Raw genomic sequence first — 18,343 nt, 5'->3', positions numbered from 1 at the left:
GAGAGGTGACAGGAAAGAAGCCTGAGACAGCAGCAAAGAAGTTGGGGGAAATATTTCTTTGCCTACCTCCGTAGGTTGCAGGAAGGGAGACTATTAATCATGCAACTTGTACATCCCATGCAGAGGATTTTCTACTTTGGCAAAGCATTTTTAGCAAAGAGAAATTTGTAAATAGAGATCAGACTGTGGGACTCTTTGGGGATACCTTTGGTCTTATAGGTAAGACACTCCAACTAAGATTTGTAGATACAGATTGTGGCCTGGGTGTGTGTTGGGAGGGAGGGGCTTTGAATGGGACTTGGGAACAAGGATTGAAACTCAAAAGATAGTAGAAAGGTAGGTTTTAAGGACCCCACTGGCACCTGATGGGATTACACAGAATAGAAAGTCAGATGAGAGGGAAGGGAAGCATACGGCGATGTACAAAAGGAGACTCAACACATTTTTATTTGAACGTTTATTATTTTTTTCCAAAGAAATCCATGCAGAGAGAGAGAAAGAGAGGATAGGGGGATACAGAAACATGGTAACCATGTTCTAGAAGCCAAACATAGAAAATAATTTGGCACAACTTGATGGGATTTTTCTTTTTTTTTTGCAAAAGGACAATCTATATACTACCACTAAAATTGACCCTCCTCATAAAGACACCATTTGATTTTCGAAAACATAACACATGGTTAGTCCTCTACTTCATGGCTGGAGGAGGTATATAAGATAAAAAAATAGAAAAAAATAAGAAAGTGGTCTCCTTTAGTGAGGAAGACCACGGGTGCCACAAGGCAGCATGTGCTGGGCACTGAGTCAGTGCACCAGGAAGAAGCAGCACACCACAGAGATGGCCATGCTTATGAGCAGCTCCACTGGGGAAAACGCGTTCCCCAGGTTGTGGGAGGCAGTTAGCTCGTTGTCCTTCTGATTCACATGTTGCTTGCTCCCGGGAGCATCATCGACATCCAGATCATAAGCCAGTTCTGCAAGAAAGAAAACAAGGATTTGAAACGCAGAATTATGTACAAGCAGCTGGTGTGCACTATCCACAGCTCAAGCACCTGTCTGTTTTCTCTGAAAGCCCCAGCTTTGTCTCTTTCCTTTTGGTGGAAGAAAGAATGCGAGGAAATCGGGAGGAGAAGAATGTGTGTATGGAACAATGGAAGGAGATGGCTAGACATGTCCCTTCCAGAGATCAGGTTAAGGTGGACTGAGCAGGCCACCCCTCTCATCTCCTTGGCCCCACCCACACCCTGGGCCTTTGCAACATCTCCTTCTAGGCTAGGCTGTGCTTGAATTGAAGATCATTTTCACCAGATGTCACGGGTGTCAAGATATGCTCTGTGGGTGACCACACATGTGTCCTTGTGGGCTGCTAGGGGAGGAAGTGCTGTGGGCTACCTGTGTACTTTTCCGGGGCCCGGCATCCCATATAGATTGCCTTATCCTGAGAACTTTGTTTTAATAGGTTGAAGATAGGGTAGTTTGCTGTCGACAGTTCTTTTATTTCTCTCAAATAGTTCTTTTATCTATAAGGTCCTTTCATCTTCCCTGGGGTGGGGGACCACTCACAACAAAGCTAAATTAAATAATAGGATTTGCACTGATATTAGCAAATTAAGAGTAAGGAAAGGCTAAGGGGTAAGGGTCTTTCATTCTTCGACTGTCTAAAATTTATGATATTCATGATCCTAAAAAGAGATTGGAAGACTTTGGCTTGGCGTAATGCAAAACTCCCCCAGAGGGCAAATCTAAACAGACAGTGATATATCAGAAAATTCAAGATTTCTTGCCCTGGCTCAGGGCTCAATTTCTCTCAGATTTGCTTTTCTGGACTTAAAGATCAAATCTATTCCCTTGGCTTTTCTAAACTCTATTGTCAACATTTCTATTTCAATATCTTGTGAAGGTGATGTGATGTGAGCAACCTCATCAACCAGCCAACTGTCCTGTGGCCAAGGGAGATGGAAAGATTCCTTTGGGACACTGAGATGAACAGCAATAGACCCAGAGGAAATGACTGGGATTCTACAGAGGGAAGGAAGTAAGAGGAAGGAAGAGCTCTTCTTACAGAGCATGAAACACTCAGTAAGTCACAGGAAGCAAGTGTGGGGCTCAGCTGATCAGATGCAGGCAAAGCAGGGCCCCAGACCAGGGCCTGGCAATGGATAGAGTGGGCAGTAATGACAAGGTGATTAAAGCCAGGGGTTCTGATTTCAATGACTGTGACCCCACTTTCTAAAAGGGTTGTTACAATCAATAACACTACTAGCAGTGATAAGTGAGTCAATTTTACTGTATCTCAATTGAAAAAAAAATTTTTAGCTCATATAAGATAATAATCTCAAGGTTTCTTTAATTTACATGTATTTGGTTACTAGCACATATCAACTTGTTTTGTTTTAGCATACTAATTCTATTTCTGAATGCATAACAGTTCATATTCTCAGCTTTTTAATGTAATGGGTATTGATATTTTTCCTACTACTTTCAATAATAAATAAATCATCTTCCTATAATAATTGATGACATATTTTTCCTTTTTGTTATTAATAATATTTCTTTTTCATTACTGTGCAAAGAAACAATGTCCTGAATTTTAATATATGTGCATCTGATTACATTTACTCCTCTAAAAACAACTTCCAAAAACTCCTTCCTGAGTGCTGATAATAAACCAAATCAAGTTTTCCAGGGAACTCTATTACCCAGGGAAAAGCAATTTAGCAGACAGTAATCTAGATCCCCCCCAATATATAAACACAAATAAAATTAAAAGAACAAGGAGCAATGCTCTACTTGGAAATCAAACTTCTTTCTCTGAAAGGTGAACTATGCAGGGTGCATAAGAAGGCCGAGGTCAGCTGTCAGTGGGCAAGGATGGCACAGGCTTAGGTCCTGATCGAATTTCTCCAATGTGGGGAGACACGAGGCTGAACTCTGCTGAGAGGCCAGTCCTGGTCTCATAGCAACTTCTCTACTTAAGTCAAGAGGAGTATTTTTAGGGTTGACCTGTGAGAGCACTCTCAGCATAGCTTTCAGATTCCCTTTCTGGAAGATGCCCCAACATCAAGATGAAACAACATCTATTAATGCTACCACTCAGCTATTTATTTTGCACTTCAAATAATCCGCTCACACTGAAGAGTTTTGTTTACTGTAGTGGCTATGGTAAACCCAGCAGTCCTGTTAAATCCACCCGTTTCTGATCTATTTTTGCCCATAGGCTTCCTTTTTAATTTCTATCCCTTGGACCCTATTTTTGGGAATTATTGTAACGACCTCTAATTATTGACTCCTCGATGGTATGCCATGCATTGTATGATACTATTCATATACATTGTCTCATTTAATTTAAACTCTACCACGTTAGGAAGTAGTTATTATAATTCCTATTTTACTGGTGAGGAAGCTCAGCCCAGGTTAATTATTTTGCTTATATTTACAGACCTGGTAAGTGGTAGAGGTGCTATTTCAATCCAGGTCTGACTCTAAACCTCATATGAAACTATCCTGCCTCTTGAAAAATTCTATATACCAAATAGAATTCAGTGACTAAGTAGTAATAGGTTCCTATTTAGGAAATAAAACTGAATTAGCAAAATATATACTGCCAAAGAGAACTTCCAAAAAAATATGAGAAAAGTCGGTGTTTCCACATAAAATTGACCACATACAGCTGGGTGTGGTGCTGCACTCCTATAATCCCAGCAGCTCGGGAGGCTGAGGCAGGAGGGTCACAAGTTCAAAGTCAGCCTCTGCAATGGCAAGGCACCAAGAAACTCAGTGAGACCCTGTCTCTAAATAAAATACAAAATATGGCTGAGGATGTGCCCCAGTGGTCGAGTTTTCCTGAGTTTAATACCCTGTACCAAAACAAACAAACAAAAAGTCAACCATATACTTGATTAAGCAGCCTAGGTAAAATTTGTAAAATAGTAAAAAGAGTTTTAGGTTTGGGAACTCAGAATTGGAATTATCTTATCAGTTCTTCTCTTAAAATTTTATTTATTTTTATTTTTATATACACACATGAAAATACACAAGTGAATCCCCTACTGTGTCTATCCACAAGAATGGGGTCATGCCAAGTGTGGTGGCATATGCCTATAATCCCAATGTCTTGGGAGACTGAGGCAGGAGGATTGCAACTTCAAATCCAGCCTCAGCAATTTATCGAGGTCCTAGGCAACTTAGCAAGAACCTGTCTCAAAAAAAAAAGTGGGAGGCTGGGATGTAGCTCAGTGGTTTAGCACCCTGGGCTCAATCTCCAGTATCCCCCCCCCAAAAAAATGGGGTCCTAGTTAGAATAAGATATGTTCCATGCTTGTATAATTTTATCCTATCTGTTCTATTCCCAGAAGAGATCATCAAAATGGCCAAAGCCATTAGACACCCCAGGCAGAAAAGTTAAGCCAAGTTTTCTATCATCAAAGGGTCCAGAAATATTCAGGATGCTACTTCCCTATGCTTCTGAAGCTGTGGCTACAAATTTCCCGAGGTTCTCAATTCAGCAACAGCAAAAGGTATCACCCAACCCCTTAGTTGTGTTCCCGTGGTGTATATAGACAGGAATCCCATCAAACCATACTCTGGGCCTTGGCTACCATCACAGGGATTAGAGATGAAGGGGACAGCCTAGTACAACAAGGAAGCATTATGGGAGACAGAGAAAATAGGATTTTGGTCAAAGACAAATATTTCCTCTTTCTATTCCTGGACAGAGGCAATATAATCCAATTTAATTCAACAAACAACACTAGTCTATGATGTTCCTAGCACTGAACTAGAAGACTGGAGAAAGATTTCATGTATATTTCAAGGAATCTCACACTCTGACAAGGGCAACAGACCAGTAGAAAAACCAATGAGATATTTGGCACAAAGAAGAAATAGATTAAATAAAGGCACAGACAAATAGCATGAGTTAGAAGGGGAGGGAGAAAAATTCTAAATAGTAGAGTCTGGGAAAATTTCTTGAAACAATTTGGATATGATCTACACTATGTATGGCAGGGTTGAAAGAAATGATTAACCAAGGCAGAAGGTTTGCTTTGAGCAAAATCACCAAGCTTGGAGAATGTGGGTGGGGCATATTCAGTAAGAGCAAGTAGCATCCATGGTGTGAAGGACCACAGATCCTACACTCTTGTGGGTTATGCGCGTGTGTGTGTGTGTGTGTGTGTGTATGTTGTGTGGGGTGGTGGTGATGAAAGGTAAAGCAGGAAGGACAAAGAATGGTCAAATCATGGAGGATTAGAAATGCAAAATCTAGTTGTAAGCAACAGGGAGCTACTGAAGGATTTTAAGTAAGGAAACCACACAATCTGATTCATGTTTTCAGAAAGATCATTGTTAACAATATGGAGGACAACCCGAAATGGGAGAGACTTGTGAAACATCTTGTCTTAAACAAACAAACAAAAAAACAAGAAGCCTCTGGAATGGTATGTGGGGATTGATCAGTGGCACACACTCAACAACAACTGCACAAGCTAAAGCTACATCAAATCAAAAAACTTCTCAGTTGGCTAAAAACCAGATGTATTATGATAAACACTACAAACCATTTTCTTTTAAATCATTCATATTTTTATATTTAACAGTAATTTTCCAGAATACATTTTTGTTATGCTAGGTGTATACTGTAAAATGTACACAAATTGTTTCTATCTTGAAGTTGATCATCAGTGAGAACCTTCTGGGCCAGCAAGGAGATCTTCATGCTAAATCTAAAAATCTGTTTCTATTTGTAATCAGTTTAACTACGCCCAGAGGGTAGACACAACAATCTGTACTAATTACACACCCAGCCCTGACTCTCATTTCGACTTTATGTCCTTTGTGTTGCATACTAGATGATCTGTTTAAAATAATAGTCAGTCATTAGCATCTGCGTTTGGTTTGTGTTGGAAAGTTTTTCTGCATTGGGCAAAGCACAGAATTGGAGCTCTCCATCCTTATTCAGAGTCTTCTAGTGCAGTACTTCAGGAGGCTGCACTCTCCCAGGGTCTGGAGCCCTGGGTTTGACGCCTGGCTCTGCCACTGTCCTACCAGTTCACCTTTGACAAATCTCTCCCTTCTCTGAGCTTCAGTAGTCCATCTGGCAAATCTGAGTGCTGAACTGATGACCTGCCAGTTTCCTTCTAGTTTTATTTCTCTCTGATTCCAAGCCTCTTGGGGCTAGTGAGGGGCACAGTGTTCTGCAGGCTGTAATCATTCTTCTACCTACAGTAGCCAAGATGGCTGCCCCTAACAGCCTTGTTGTGCAAGCTGAGTTGACCATTTTTTTCTGTTGCAATGTTTCTCTGGTGATGTTCATCAGCTATCAAGGTATGAACTCTCTTTCTTCTAGAGCTGTTCCAATCTCGGATAAGAGAACCTGGCAATAAATAAATCTATGCTGGACCCTCTTGCTTTTGCTTTTAGACCTTGGTGTTGCACCTGCCATTGAAGCCAGTATGCACAAGGCTTTGGGGGCGAGGTTATTGGATCTGGGATGCATCAAGTGGTGGTACATCAAGTGGGCCAGCACAGGGAGCTGAAGAGGATCTGTCAGCCAGTGAAACAAGCCTTTTGGCCCTTAAAAAGCCACTGGGGCCGGACACAGTGGCACAGGCTTGTAATCCCAATGGCTTGGGAGGCTGAGGCAGGAGGATCACAACTTCAAAGCCAGTCTCAGCAACTTAGTGAGGCCCTAAACAACTCAGTAAGACCTTGTCTCTAAATAAAAAAGGGCTGGGGATATGGCTCAGTGCTTAAGGCCCCTGGGTTCAATCCCTAGTACAAAAAAAAAAAAAAAAAAAAAAAGCCACTGGGTTCTTGAGCATAAAATAGCAAGCAAATGGTCACCCTCTGAGGGCATGGGCACCAAGAAGGACAATGCATTGCTATAGGGGTTTCACCCACACAAAATACAAACAGGAAGACTTTACAGGTCAGCATGCAAGAAGAGCTGCCACCAAAATGCCAGGGGAGAGAATGCTGTGAGCCAAGCATGGGGGTTTCTCCCTCACCAAGCTTGCACCAGCAGATGGCTTCAATCGGCCCTAATACAGCAGCAGAGCAACACTGCTGTCCTTGTGTTTTGTGTTTGCTGTGTACAGCTGGCCCCTTAAGTCATGAATATATGAAACCTCAGGACATTCAACCAGAGAATAAAACCAGGGGGAAATCTCCAAGCAAACAGCATTCATTGCAGTACTGCTCATCTCCTGCACATTCATACAGATGCCCTTGGTCTCTGCCACTCACTTCTGAATCCCAAACAGATCTTGCTTCCCTTGTCCTGCCTTCAACGTGATCCTCCTTCCTGCCACATCAACACCCCCTACTTTGTGAACTGTAAGCTGTGACATCACTACTTGGCATTGAAAGTGAAGAAGGTGACTTTTCAGCGATACTATAGTTTCTGGGAATCTAGATTTTTTTCTTCGTAGATCAGATGAAGAGGAACAGGCACAGTTGAGGCCTCTAGTTTCCAATTGTTCTAATGGGACTCCTTTTAGAATGGGTCCATTTCACATTGTGCCTTATTGACAAACAAGTGAGCTGCCAATTTTACCCACTTAATGACCATAAAATCTGGGAATAATCCAATGACATCTTCTGGAAGATGGTTGGGACAATGAGTGCCCACTTCCTTTTAATGGCTAATTCCAGGCTACAAACATCCCCATTAGTTGAGGCCTGATCTCTCTTTTTCTAGGCCTATTTCTCAATCTGCAATGTGTATAGCTTCAGGTTACACTGCAGTGGAATGTGGGTACATAAAAGCATGCATACTACTTCCTATGGACTTAGAGGAGGACCACAAGGTTTTATACTAAAACATCCAAGGCTCTAGGATAAGTAGAAATGCATTATTTGAAATGTGGCTGAAGATATCATAGAACATTGCCTGGTTAGCCGGACATTCAAGTTACACCCCAGGTCCTCGAGAGCAAGGTTTTGCTCTTCCCTGATGGATGGAGGACTTTGGTGGAAAGACCTTAATAGCACTGTTAGGTAATTTTGGTTACCTGGGCTTTGTTGACTACCACACTGGAGATTCTGCCTCTTGTATAAATTCCTGCTTAGAGACTTAACATAGACTCTTCTATGGCAACTTCCTTGTCAGGAGGGGAACACCCCATTAACTATTTCAACTAGGGATCAGCTTGCTGAGTTTTATAATATAAAATGTTTTCCAGGGGTTCAACTGCTAAGTATGCTTCACTATTTTGTTTAGTCATTAAAGAAAACAAAATAAAATCACTTCTTTGGAGAATAATAAATCACTTGACTGGGTAATCTTCTTATGAGCCACTACTAAACTTCTTTGGGTGTATCATAAGTAAAATCATATTCCCAGAAACAGAACAGTCCCATCCTGGAAACCTGGAGAGTAGGAGTGGGTTGTGTGGGTGCTGGCCCCCCTCCACTAGTCTCAGCAGCATTACTACTGCCTTTCTCAGGAGTGTCATGACTAGTACTCTCAAGTCCACAGGTGCTTCTTACCTGAGGCTACCTAAAGCTCCATATGAATCAGTTCATCGAAGTCTTTACTTCCCACAGGAAAGCTTACTTCATTCCCATAAGTGATGGACATGAGAGACAGTGGAAGAAGAGAAGCTGAGGACACACACAGTATTTAGCTAGGCCCTGGGGGGCAAAGATGAAAAGAACTGGCTCAGAGAAAACAAGGGAAGAGAGATATTTTTGATTAATGAACTACTATTATTACATTTTAAAGAGGAGGGGGTTAACATGGTCAAATGTAATGGAGAGGTCAAGAAAACTCTGGATTGAGAGGCAGCTGCTAAATATATCTTCTAGAAGATTATGGGTTATTTTTAAAAGAACTTTCAGTAGGATGGCTAGACCCAAATTCAGGCAGTACTGAGTTGAAAAAAAAAACTGGTAGTAGATGTGGATTCATGGAAAAAGTTTGAGGGTACATGTATCCAGTGTGATATTATTTAGACAAAAAAAAAAAGAAGTTCTGATACACATTAAAGCATGGATGAACCCAAAAACATTATGCTAAGTTAAAGATGCCATTTAAAAATACCATGTAGTATATGATTTTATTTTTCATGAAATGTCTATTATAGATAAATCGATGGAGAGAGAAACTCGATTAGTCATTTCCAGGGACTAGGAGTATGTGTGGGGACAGGGGGAGTTGTTGCTTAATGGTCACAGAGTTTCTTTTTGGGATGAAAGTTTTGGAAATAATGGTGATGGTTGTATAATATTGAGAATGTAATCGATGCCATTGAATTATAGGCTTAAAAATGGTGGAAATGGCAGATTTCATGTCATATATATTTTAGTACGATTAAAAAAATCTTATACTAGAAACCAAGAGATAATGATATCTGATACACAAAATTCCCCATCCCTAAATGAAGTGCACTGATACTCTGGTATCTTACCATTTGGAAGGAAGCCCATGTGAATGTATGAGATACCAAGGCCCTCCCCTCAGAATGGTACTTTTTCAGTGCTTTAAAACTCAAGTCAATTTGTCCAAAAGAATAAAAATAGATGCTGATTAAGTACTCATGGAATTGCAGATATGGCTCTTCAACTAAGAGTGGGGAAGAGGGCAATTTTTGTCAAGAACATTAATGAGGCTTAATTTTAAAAGACAAATTGTATGCAACTGCAGGAAACTTACATTTGCTTTTGTAACTCACAGAAACGATGCTTAACTGAGATTATGTTTACAAACAATAAATACAAGAGTATACTCTTTTTATAACTTTAAAAAAATGTTTAATGGGGCTGGGGCTGTAGCTCAGTAGCAGAGTGCTTGCCTAGCACGTGTAAGGTACTACGTTCCATCCTCAGCAGCACATAATAAACAAATAACATATACGAGAAATATATGTTACTTTGTTGTTATATAATATTGAAAATAAAGGTATTCTGTCCATCTACAACTACAAATTTTTTTAATTGTTTAATGGCTTAAATTCATGGAGCACAGATTATAACATAAATCTCAGGCAAAACACAGCCATAGACATATGCGTCATTGAACTCTGAGGATGTGGAAAACACAAAATGTCATCCATTGTAGCCAAATCTCATTATTGTTAAGGGATCAGAGGACAAAGGGAACGGCCTTGTACTCCCTCAGAGCCCAAGTTACCAGGGCTTCATCAATTGTAACAAGGCTTTACTTGGATGGGAGAACTCAAAATCTGTTAAGCTTCTATTTTTAATGAGCCATGGTAGATCTTACAAAAAAAATGTACCTGAGAATCAAAATGTTTGTAATATCCTGGCAATTCCCAACCACAAGAAAAATTACTTACACAACAGCTAAAGGATCACAATTAAGTCCCTAAAAACGCTCAGAGTGTGGGAACATCTCAGGTCAAAAACCAATAGCAGGCATGTATCCTCAAAAATGAAAGATGAAAACCCTCCCTAAGTTTTTATATCTAAATTTCTTCCTGAAATACTCTCAAATTATGAATTTCTTCCCTCACCATCAACAAGATTTGGGAAATTTGGATTATTTTCCTCTCAATTTATTTAGAGGCACATGTTGATATCCTGGCTCCATCCACCTACCTACCCACCTGTAGCTCTGGGCTGACAGTGAGTGTGCATTCTCATATTCACACAGGCTCCATGTCCTCTTTTACTGGAGGCTGGCTAGCCATTTCTCCTCTTTCCTTCAGGCCTAATCCCCAGCACTCAATGCCTCAGCTATACAGGATGCCAGTTCCTCTCCAATGGCCCACTGCTGTATAGAAGGAGGAATGTTCTATTCTGAGAGCTGGAACAAGACAACACTCCTTTCCTAAAACACATGCTGCAGTACATTTCTCTCTTCCTCAAATCCTTTGATGACTGCATGTGGGATAGAGTCCTAATCCCTTAGTAGGGAATCCAAGGGCTTCTCTATCTCATTTTATTTCCTTTTCAGTTTCAACTGCCCATGTATTTTTTCCCCAGGCATCATATACTGCAGTCATACCAAGGCTGATAATGCCCAGGACTCTGAAGTTCCCATGTCTTCATGGTGGTCTCTCAGCCTCTCAGCTTGGATGGTCTCTCTCTTTTTCTCTCTCTCCCTTTTCTTTAAATCCCCAATGGTATCTTGCAAGCCTCAGCTTCTTTGATCTCTTCTAGGAAGCCTTCCCTTCTCATCTTAGCCCCAATGAGTCACTTCTCTATTAATTGAATTGGGACTTCTATTATAGCACTAAGTTCCATTTGTCTCAGAGTTAGTTATTTCTGTGTTCTTCTCCTCCAGTAGACTGAGCCTCACTGGAGTAAGAAACGAGTCACACTCCTTTCTGTAGCTCCCACACAATATTTGGCTTAGAGACATTTAAAAACAGGCTTGTTGACTGGCTCAATGCATGGATCAACAGCTGCATGAATGAACATGTATTTTCAGCCTTCAGAGAGTATGCAGGTGAAGGGCTATTTCCATATATGACACCCTTCCTAAGGAGTCAATTCTTACTACCTGATCTTCTTAGGGGAAGGATCCACCACTGATCCATGATGAAGGCAAGATAAAGGCAGGGCCAATGGTGGGCAGCTCAGGAAACAAATGGCAGGGCTCAAACCCTGACCTCTAGATTCCAAGGCACTGCTGAGCAATAGCTAGTTTTCATGACCCACAGCATCAGCTTACTGCCCTCGTTGGGGATGGAATCCACAAAGATTATTTTCTTATTCCCTTTTGCTGCCTGGAACTTGATGCCTTGCTATGTGAGCAGCTGACACATGCCGGCATTCTGTGTGACATGCTGAGCAGGAAACAGGTTTTCTGGTGAGCAGGTTCCATTCATTTCTCACTTGGAACCTTTATGATTGTGTTCCCATAACTTTGTCCTCTGCCTCACCATCTACCCACCCCTAGGCCACACCCCATCCTTCCCAATCACCATTGATTCCCAAGTTGTAGGAGCTGCTAATGATTGAAGTTTCAATGCCTGTCTCTGTGACATCAAAATAGAGCCTCATTAATGAAGTCCATCATTTGGCTGTAATAGTACAAAGCAATAAGACTTCAATCCCTGTAGTGACACAAGCCGGCACCCCTTTCTCTTTGCAGAGGTCTGTGGGATGACTGCCAGAAAAATACAATTACGTGCTGGCACAGGAATAAATACAATTCTTTAACCTAAAAGTTCTGTGTTTTCATTCCCCCTCCTTTTCCATTTCTTTATTCATTTCTTTTTCTCTTTCCATTGCTCTCTAATTTCCTGTGTCCAATGATTCTCCTCTCTTCCATCTAGTCACAGCTCTACTAAACACTCTCTCCTCTCTCCACAGTGCTCTTTTCCATATCCTTAGGCAGAGGGCAAGGTTGGGTTTTGAACCTTGAAGATGCTTTTCTGTTTTGGGCTCCATTTCTTCTAGAAAGGTTCCAATATTTCCCTTCTTAGTTTTACATCAGTGTTTCCATTCTCCTACTGTTTACCTCTCAGCACCATTTCTGTTTCTCACCTCAGTTTCCCTCATTTGCCCACAGGCCTATTTCTCTGACATATTGCCCCTGGTATGTGCCCATGTCCTCTTTGTTATTTCTCTTCTCTCTTTCTCTAGCTTGGATTCTTCTTATCCTATACCCATGCCATTTTAATTACTGCTGTTTTGTGGTTGTTTTTGTCATAATGGGAAAATGATTGGACTTAAAAGAAATTAAGAGTGCCATCAGCAAACTGGACTTGAATGCAATAAAGAATTTCTAATAATTAGCACAATCTGAAACTGTGTAGGCTGCCCCAAGGTAATGAGGTCTACCTTAGGAGGTGGTCCACAAAAATTTGGACACCATTAGATTGAGATATTGGTGAAGGGATTCAAACATAGATCAGACTGGGGGAGGTGAAGGTAAATAGCTTCTGCTGACCCTTTCAGCCCTGAGACTCTAGAATTTCATTCAGGTCTTGAGAGGTCTCATGGTAGGGATGAAGGGTGAAGGGATAAAGGTTAAAGTGACCCTCGCATACCTCTTTTTGACACAATGTTTAGAGAGCAATCCAAAGAATCTGCTTTGGATCCTTTCTCAAAGAAAGAGAGCAGTGTCTTTTTGAGGCCATGATTAGCTTAGAGAAGAAGGCTTTAAGTTTGCCAAGGAGTTAACAAACCAGACAAAATTTTAGGGGTATGAATGCTGACTTGCCTAGGGTGAGGAGAAAGAAGAATGTAAGCCATCCAGTTTCCTAAGAGTTGAGTCTCAGAAATACTGTAAATATGTATCAGGCAATATGAAATATTCATATTGGGCAATATGCATTATGACCATCTCAGGATGTCTGTGTAGAAGATGGAGCAACCAATTCAGGAACTGTTTACATTGAATTTCCCCCTTCTCAATGAGAAACAATTAGTATTTTGCAGGTATTAGACATCGTGCTCAGGGCAATCATGCAATACGATCACTCAGGATACAGAGGTAGAAAAGAAGAGTCATCAGATGGAGACAATTCAGTTTGGGAAGATGATTAAAACATATACTGGAAAGACCCAACGGTGAATGAAGAGAAAAAGTTGGATGATCCTCATACAAATAACTCTGTGGGCATTAGAACAAAGTAGGTGAGTACAAAGGCAGGGCAGAAAAAGTGAGAAGATGCCAAGTGGCCCAAACCCACTGCTATAAAGATGTAGAAGGGAAAAAGGAATATACTACTATAAACGGTTGCAGCCATTTCACTAAGGAGGAGTAGAAAAAAAAAACAGGAAGACATTGAGCCAAAATAAACAGAAGATGCACTTGGCAAGAAATAAGCACTTCAATTAAGTATGGTCACTGGCAGCCCTGGTGCCTTATAAGTGAGAAGGGACAGAAGTTTTCCACTTTATTTTTACCTAGCTACAGAATACATCAAATGTGCCCACTAACCAAGACAAATACATTGTGTGATTGACTAATTTAAATGAAGAAGGAAAAATGGCTGAGAGGGACAAAGCATCATGGAGATAGCATAAAATGAGAGATGAGATTTCAAGCCAAAATCTCAATTATTGCAAAGTCATAAAGAATTCATGTTCAAATATGTTAAAATGTAAACAAACGAAAACAGATAAAAATTGGGGCTTTATAGACTGCCACTCTTAACTTCTGGAAATATATAATAAAAATAACTATGATGACCAATCTGTAAGTATCCAAAGGAGAATAAGACATACTGTGATAATATTCATGGCTTGGTGAAAAGCAAATCAAACACGTGAACTTGCTATTGATATCACAGGGTGGGGGATCAAAGTGTGACAATTAGTAACCTAATATACTTCTTGTAACTTTCTTTCATAGGGCTTTTCCTTTTCCTAATTTAGAAGAGGAGATTATACTAGAAATTATTCCTTGGAATCATAGTTTGCCTCAAATTAAATTTCAATGTATTTCCCCTATTTATATATTTTTAATCTAAAATTTTTTATAGTTGTAGATGAACAGCATGCCTTTATTTTATTTATTTTTTATTTTATTTTTATGTATGTGGTGCTAATGGTTGAACCCAGTGCCTCACACATGCTAGGTAAGTGCTCTGCCACTGATCTATTATTACCCCAGCCACTCCCTATTTATATTTCTAACAACTTTATTAAGATATCATTTACATACCATAAATTAATCCATTTCAAGTAAATTCAAGTGTATAGTTCAATGATGTTTAGTCATTTTACAAGATATACAACCCTCATCAAAATGCAATTTTAAAACAATTTAATCAGCACTAGAAGATCCCTCATGTTGGGATAGGGTTGTGGCTCAGTGGTAGAGTGCTTGCCTGGCATGGGTGAGGCACTGGGTTCAATCCTCAGCACCACATATGAATAAATGAATGAATGAATGAATCAGTCAATCAATCAAGGTCCATCGGCAACTAAAAGAAAGTTTTTAAAAAAGATCCCTCATGTTGGTTTATAATATCCCTCAATGGATTCTTTTTAAAATTTTAATTAGTTATATATGGCACCAGAATGCATTATAATTCATATTACACACATAGAGCACAATTTTTCATATCTGGTTGTACACAAAGTAAAGTCACACCATTCATGTCTTCACACATGTACTTAGGGTATTGATGTCCATCTCATCCCACCATCTTTCCTACCCCTCTGCCCACTCCCTCCCTTCGCCCAATCTAGAGTTCATCTAATCCTCCCACCTCAACGGATTCTTTACAAAAAACCATCTTGAGCTCTCTGCAGCATCCAATACTATTTTTAAACTTGGTGTCCTCTTCACTTTCTCACACTGCTTCCTCTTGGTTCCTGTCCTACCTCTCTGATTGTTCTCAGATTCCTTTTAGGGCTCTTTTTTCTCTGCTTGGTTCTTAAAGATGGGAGTTCTCACATCTGTTCCTCTATCCTCTACTCTTCTCACTTTACCACTGTTCCTGGATGCTCTCATCTGTACCCCTGGTTTAATCTGTCACTGAGGATTTCCAAATCTATCTCTAGTTTAGAGATCTTTCTTGGACTCTAACTGCCCTTAGGCCATTCCCACTTGAATGTCTGTCAGGCAATCAGACTCCACGTGCCACAAACTGAATACAGCATTTCTCTTCCCTTAACTGCTCCCCACCCCAACTCTGTCTTGTTCCTGCCCTAACCCTCTCAGTGAATGCTTTTACTACTAACCAGGTTTCTCAAGCTAGAAACCTACTGGGAACCCTAGATTGTTCTTTGTTCTTCCTCCAGATTGAACTAATCACCACATCCTATAAATTCAGTTCCCTGGATATTTTGTGAATCCTTCTCCTTTCAACCACCATTGCTTGTTATTGCTTAGATTATATTCTCACTACCTCTCACCTAGACTTTTGAAATGACCTCCATCTTGTTTCCCTCTAAACCTTCTTTCTTCCACTCTAGAGAATCCTTTTGTGTTGTTAATTTTAAACTACTCAGCATATGAATAGTTCTCAAAGCAAAAGATTCAAACAATACCTGAAGTATATACAGTAAAAAAAAAAATCCACTTTATAGTTCCCTCTCCCAGAACTCTCCAAGGACAATTACTGGTAAATGCATTTTCTATGCATTTGCATAAATGCATTCAGACTATAATGTCTTGGGAATCTTTGTATGTCAATACACATAGAACTACCACATTCTTTTTAAACACTGCCAGGAATTACATGGGATGAATATAACAATTAGTCATTTCTTTAGTGACAGGCATTTAGGTTGTTTATAATCACTCCCTGTATCAAAAATGCTTCAGTGAACATACTTGTATAGATATGTGTCTGTCTGTCTATCTATCTATCTTTGGTATGTGATATATTTCTATAGGGTATATTCCTAGACTAACCCTGGCATGTAGGAATGGAGGCCATATGGGAGAACAAGTTTCAGGACACGAAGGCAGAAGGTTGTACAGAATAGTTAGAGAAAAAGATTTTGAGAGAAGGAAGATTAATGCATTTTTTTTTCTAAAAAATATAATCCAAAGGATATCAGGGAAATATCATAGTATTAAGGAATTTGGAGGGATTACCTTATAATGTTATCACCCTAATGCAACATGTATTAAAAAACAAATACTCCTTTAAAACAAACTATGCATTTTCAAAGATACAAAAAAATCCACCTGGGTACAACTGGTGCGGAAGATAAACTGGGAGTCTCAGTGACCCACTCACTGTTCAATGTAACTTGGCAAGTGGGTGCTTTTTTCTTTTATTTAGTACTAGGGTTTGAACCCAGGGGCACTTTATCACTGAGCTACATCTGCAGTCCTTTGTAACATTAAAAAAAATTGAATTAAGTTAGTTGTCAATTGACCTTTATTTTATTTATTTTTATGTGGTGCTAAGGATGGAACCCAGTGCCTCACACATGCTAGGCAAGTGCTCTACCACTGAGCCACAACCGCAGCCCATATTTTTAAAATTTTGAGATAGTGCCTCAGAAAGTTGCCTAGGCAGGCCTTGAACTACAGTTCTCGTGTCTCAGTCTCCAAGTTGCTAGAATTACAGATGTATACCACTACACCCAACTAAATGGCTGCTTTTTCATTAGGAAAACCACCATGACACTAGGTTATATAAGGTGATTGTGGAGAAAACCCTTGTGTGTAAGTTACCATTATGGCTCTTGGATGGCCCCATTAATGGTATTTCATTTTTATTTTCACAATTTTAAGATGTTGGGAATACTTCTCAGAGAAAAGAATGCAAATGAATAAGGGGGTGGAAAATAGGTCTTTTGAGGAAATGTTAAAGAAAATATAATTGTCTAATGACATTTGATTCACTTCCAAGAAGGGTGATATTTTGGTCCTGAGACCCACAGACAGTTTCTGATGGAGAGTTTTTAATACCAGTAGTAAGTTCACAGCTCAGCCTGCAAACCATGATGCTATGAACAACAAACAACAATGCAGAAAATCAAAATGAACAAACTAATTGGTATGCAATGTCACCAGAGAAAGCAATTTACTAAGGCGATTACTACAATTAAAGACGCATTCCATTTAAATAAAGATTGTTTTCTTCAATTGATTTGTCCCAATCTGTTGTCTCTATGCCATGCAGAATTCCAGTTGGACAGCAATTTCTGCTTGTCGTTTAAATTTCTCTGCCAAGAGATTACAGGAAGTAAGTCGAGCTTCTCCAGTCACTATAATTTCCTCACAAATGGAAGAAGTATTAACAGAGGGTTATAGAGACAGATTATGGTTTAGGTCACCTAGGGGAGAAATCTGAAGCCCCCTTTTGACTAACAACAAGGTAAGTAATCCTCAAATCTTTTTTCCTTATACTATTAAGGCTAAGACCAAGTTTAGGAGGCCCCTTTTCAATTTGATTTTTTTTTCAATTTTGGTTTCACCTTTCTCATGCCCCAGCCAGCCAGGCAGCATTTAGAAGGGTGCAGGGTCCTCAAAACAGGCTCAGGCAGCGTCTTCACCTACCAGTCTCTCTCAGTCTGCCTTCACCTATTTTTTTCTCCCTCCTCTTAAAGCTTCTTTTAACTCTTGCCATTGCCCTTTTGAAATGCTTTTTTGGGAAAAATGTGTCCAAGTCTGAATCCTGGTCTCTATTACTATTACCTGAATCTTTATAAGATGTTTCAGATTCAATTTGTGATCATGAATAATCTCTTGAAGCAGATGAGTGGTGGGTGTAGCAGCCACAGGTGAACAGAAGGGCTCATGTTAAGTATATTTAGAACAATGTAATTAGTTAATTCATTAAATATTTATTGAGTGCTAGGAACATTTATTGATATATTAGGAACCAGGCAGTCAGGCTCTGGGGATGCAGGGTAGGCATTGAGCCAGCCCTGAGGGTGTTCTCCATTTACATAGGTGTTAACAGGAGCAGTGATGAACAGGAACTGGGCCCTTAGTTTGCCAGCAACCCTGCTA

At 40.0% G+C, this 18,343-nt stretch overlaps 1 protein-coding gene across 1 annotated transcript in view; it reads right to left on the bottom strand.

Annotated features, from left to right (window-relative positions):
- Positions 1 to 440: 440 nt before the first annotated feature.
- Gpc3 (glypican 3) overlaps positions 441 to 18,343 on the bottom strand; it is a 406,893-nt gene continuing 388,990 nt past the window's right edge. Inside the window, exon 8 of the mRNA XM_046469318.2 lies at positions 441 to 974. Coding sequence (XP_046325274.1) covers positions 805 to 974 — 170 coding nt within the window. The 3' untranslated portion in view covers positions 441 to 804. The remainder of the gene's footprint in view (positions 975 to 18,343) is intronic.

The sequence above is a fragment of the Marmota monax genome, unplaced genomic scaffold (assembly GCF_021218885.2).
Source record: "Marmota monax isolate L192 unplaced genomic scaffold, Marmota_monax_Labrador192_F-V1.1 WCK01_AAM20220418_F8-fsc00054, whole genome shotgun sequence".
Lineage (NCBI taxonomy): Eukaryota > Metazoa > Chordata > Mammalia > Rodentia > Sciuridae > Marmota > Marmota monax.
The sequence above is the reverse complement of the archived record's forward strand: the minus strand, read 5'-3'. Positions and strand labels throughout refer to the sequence as shown.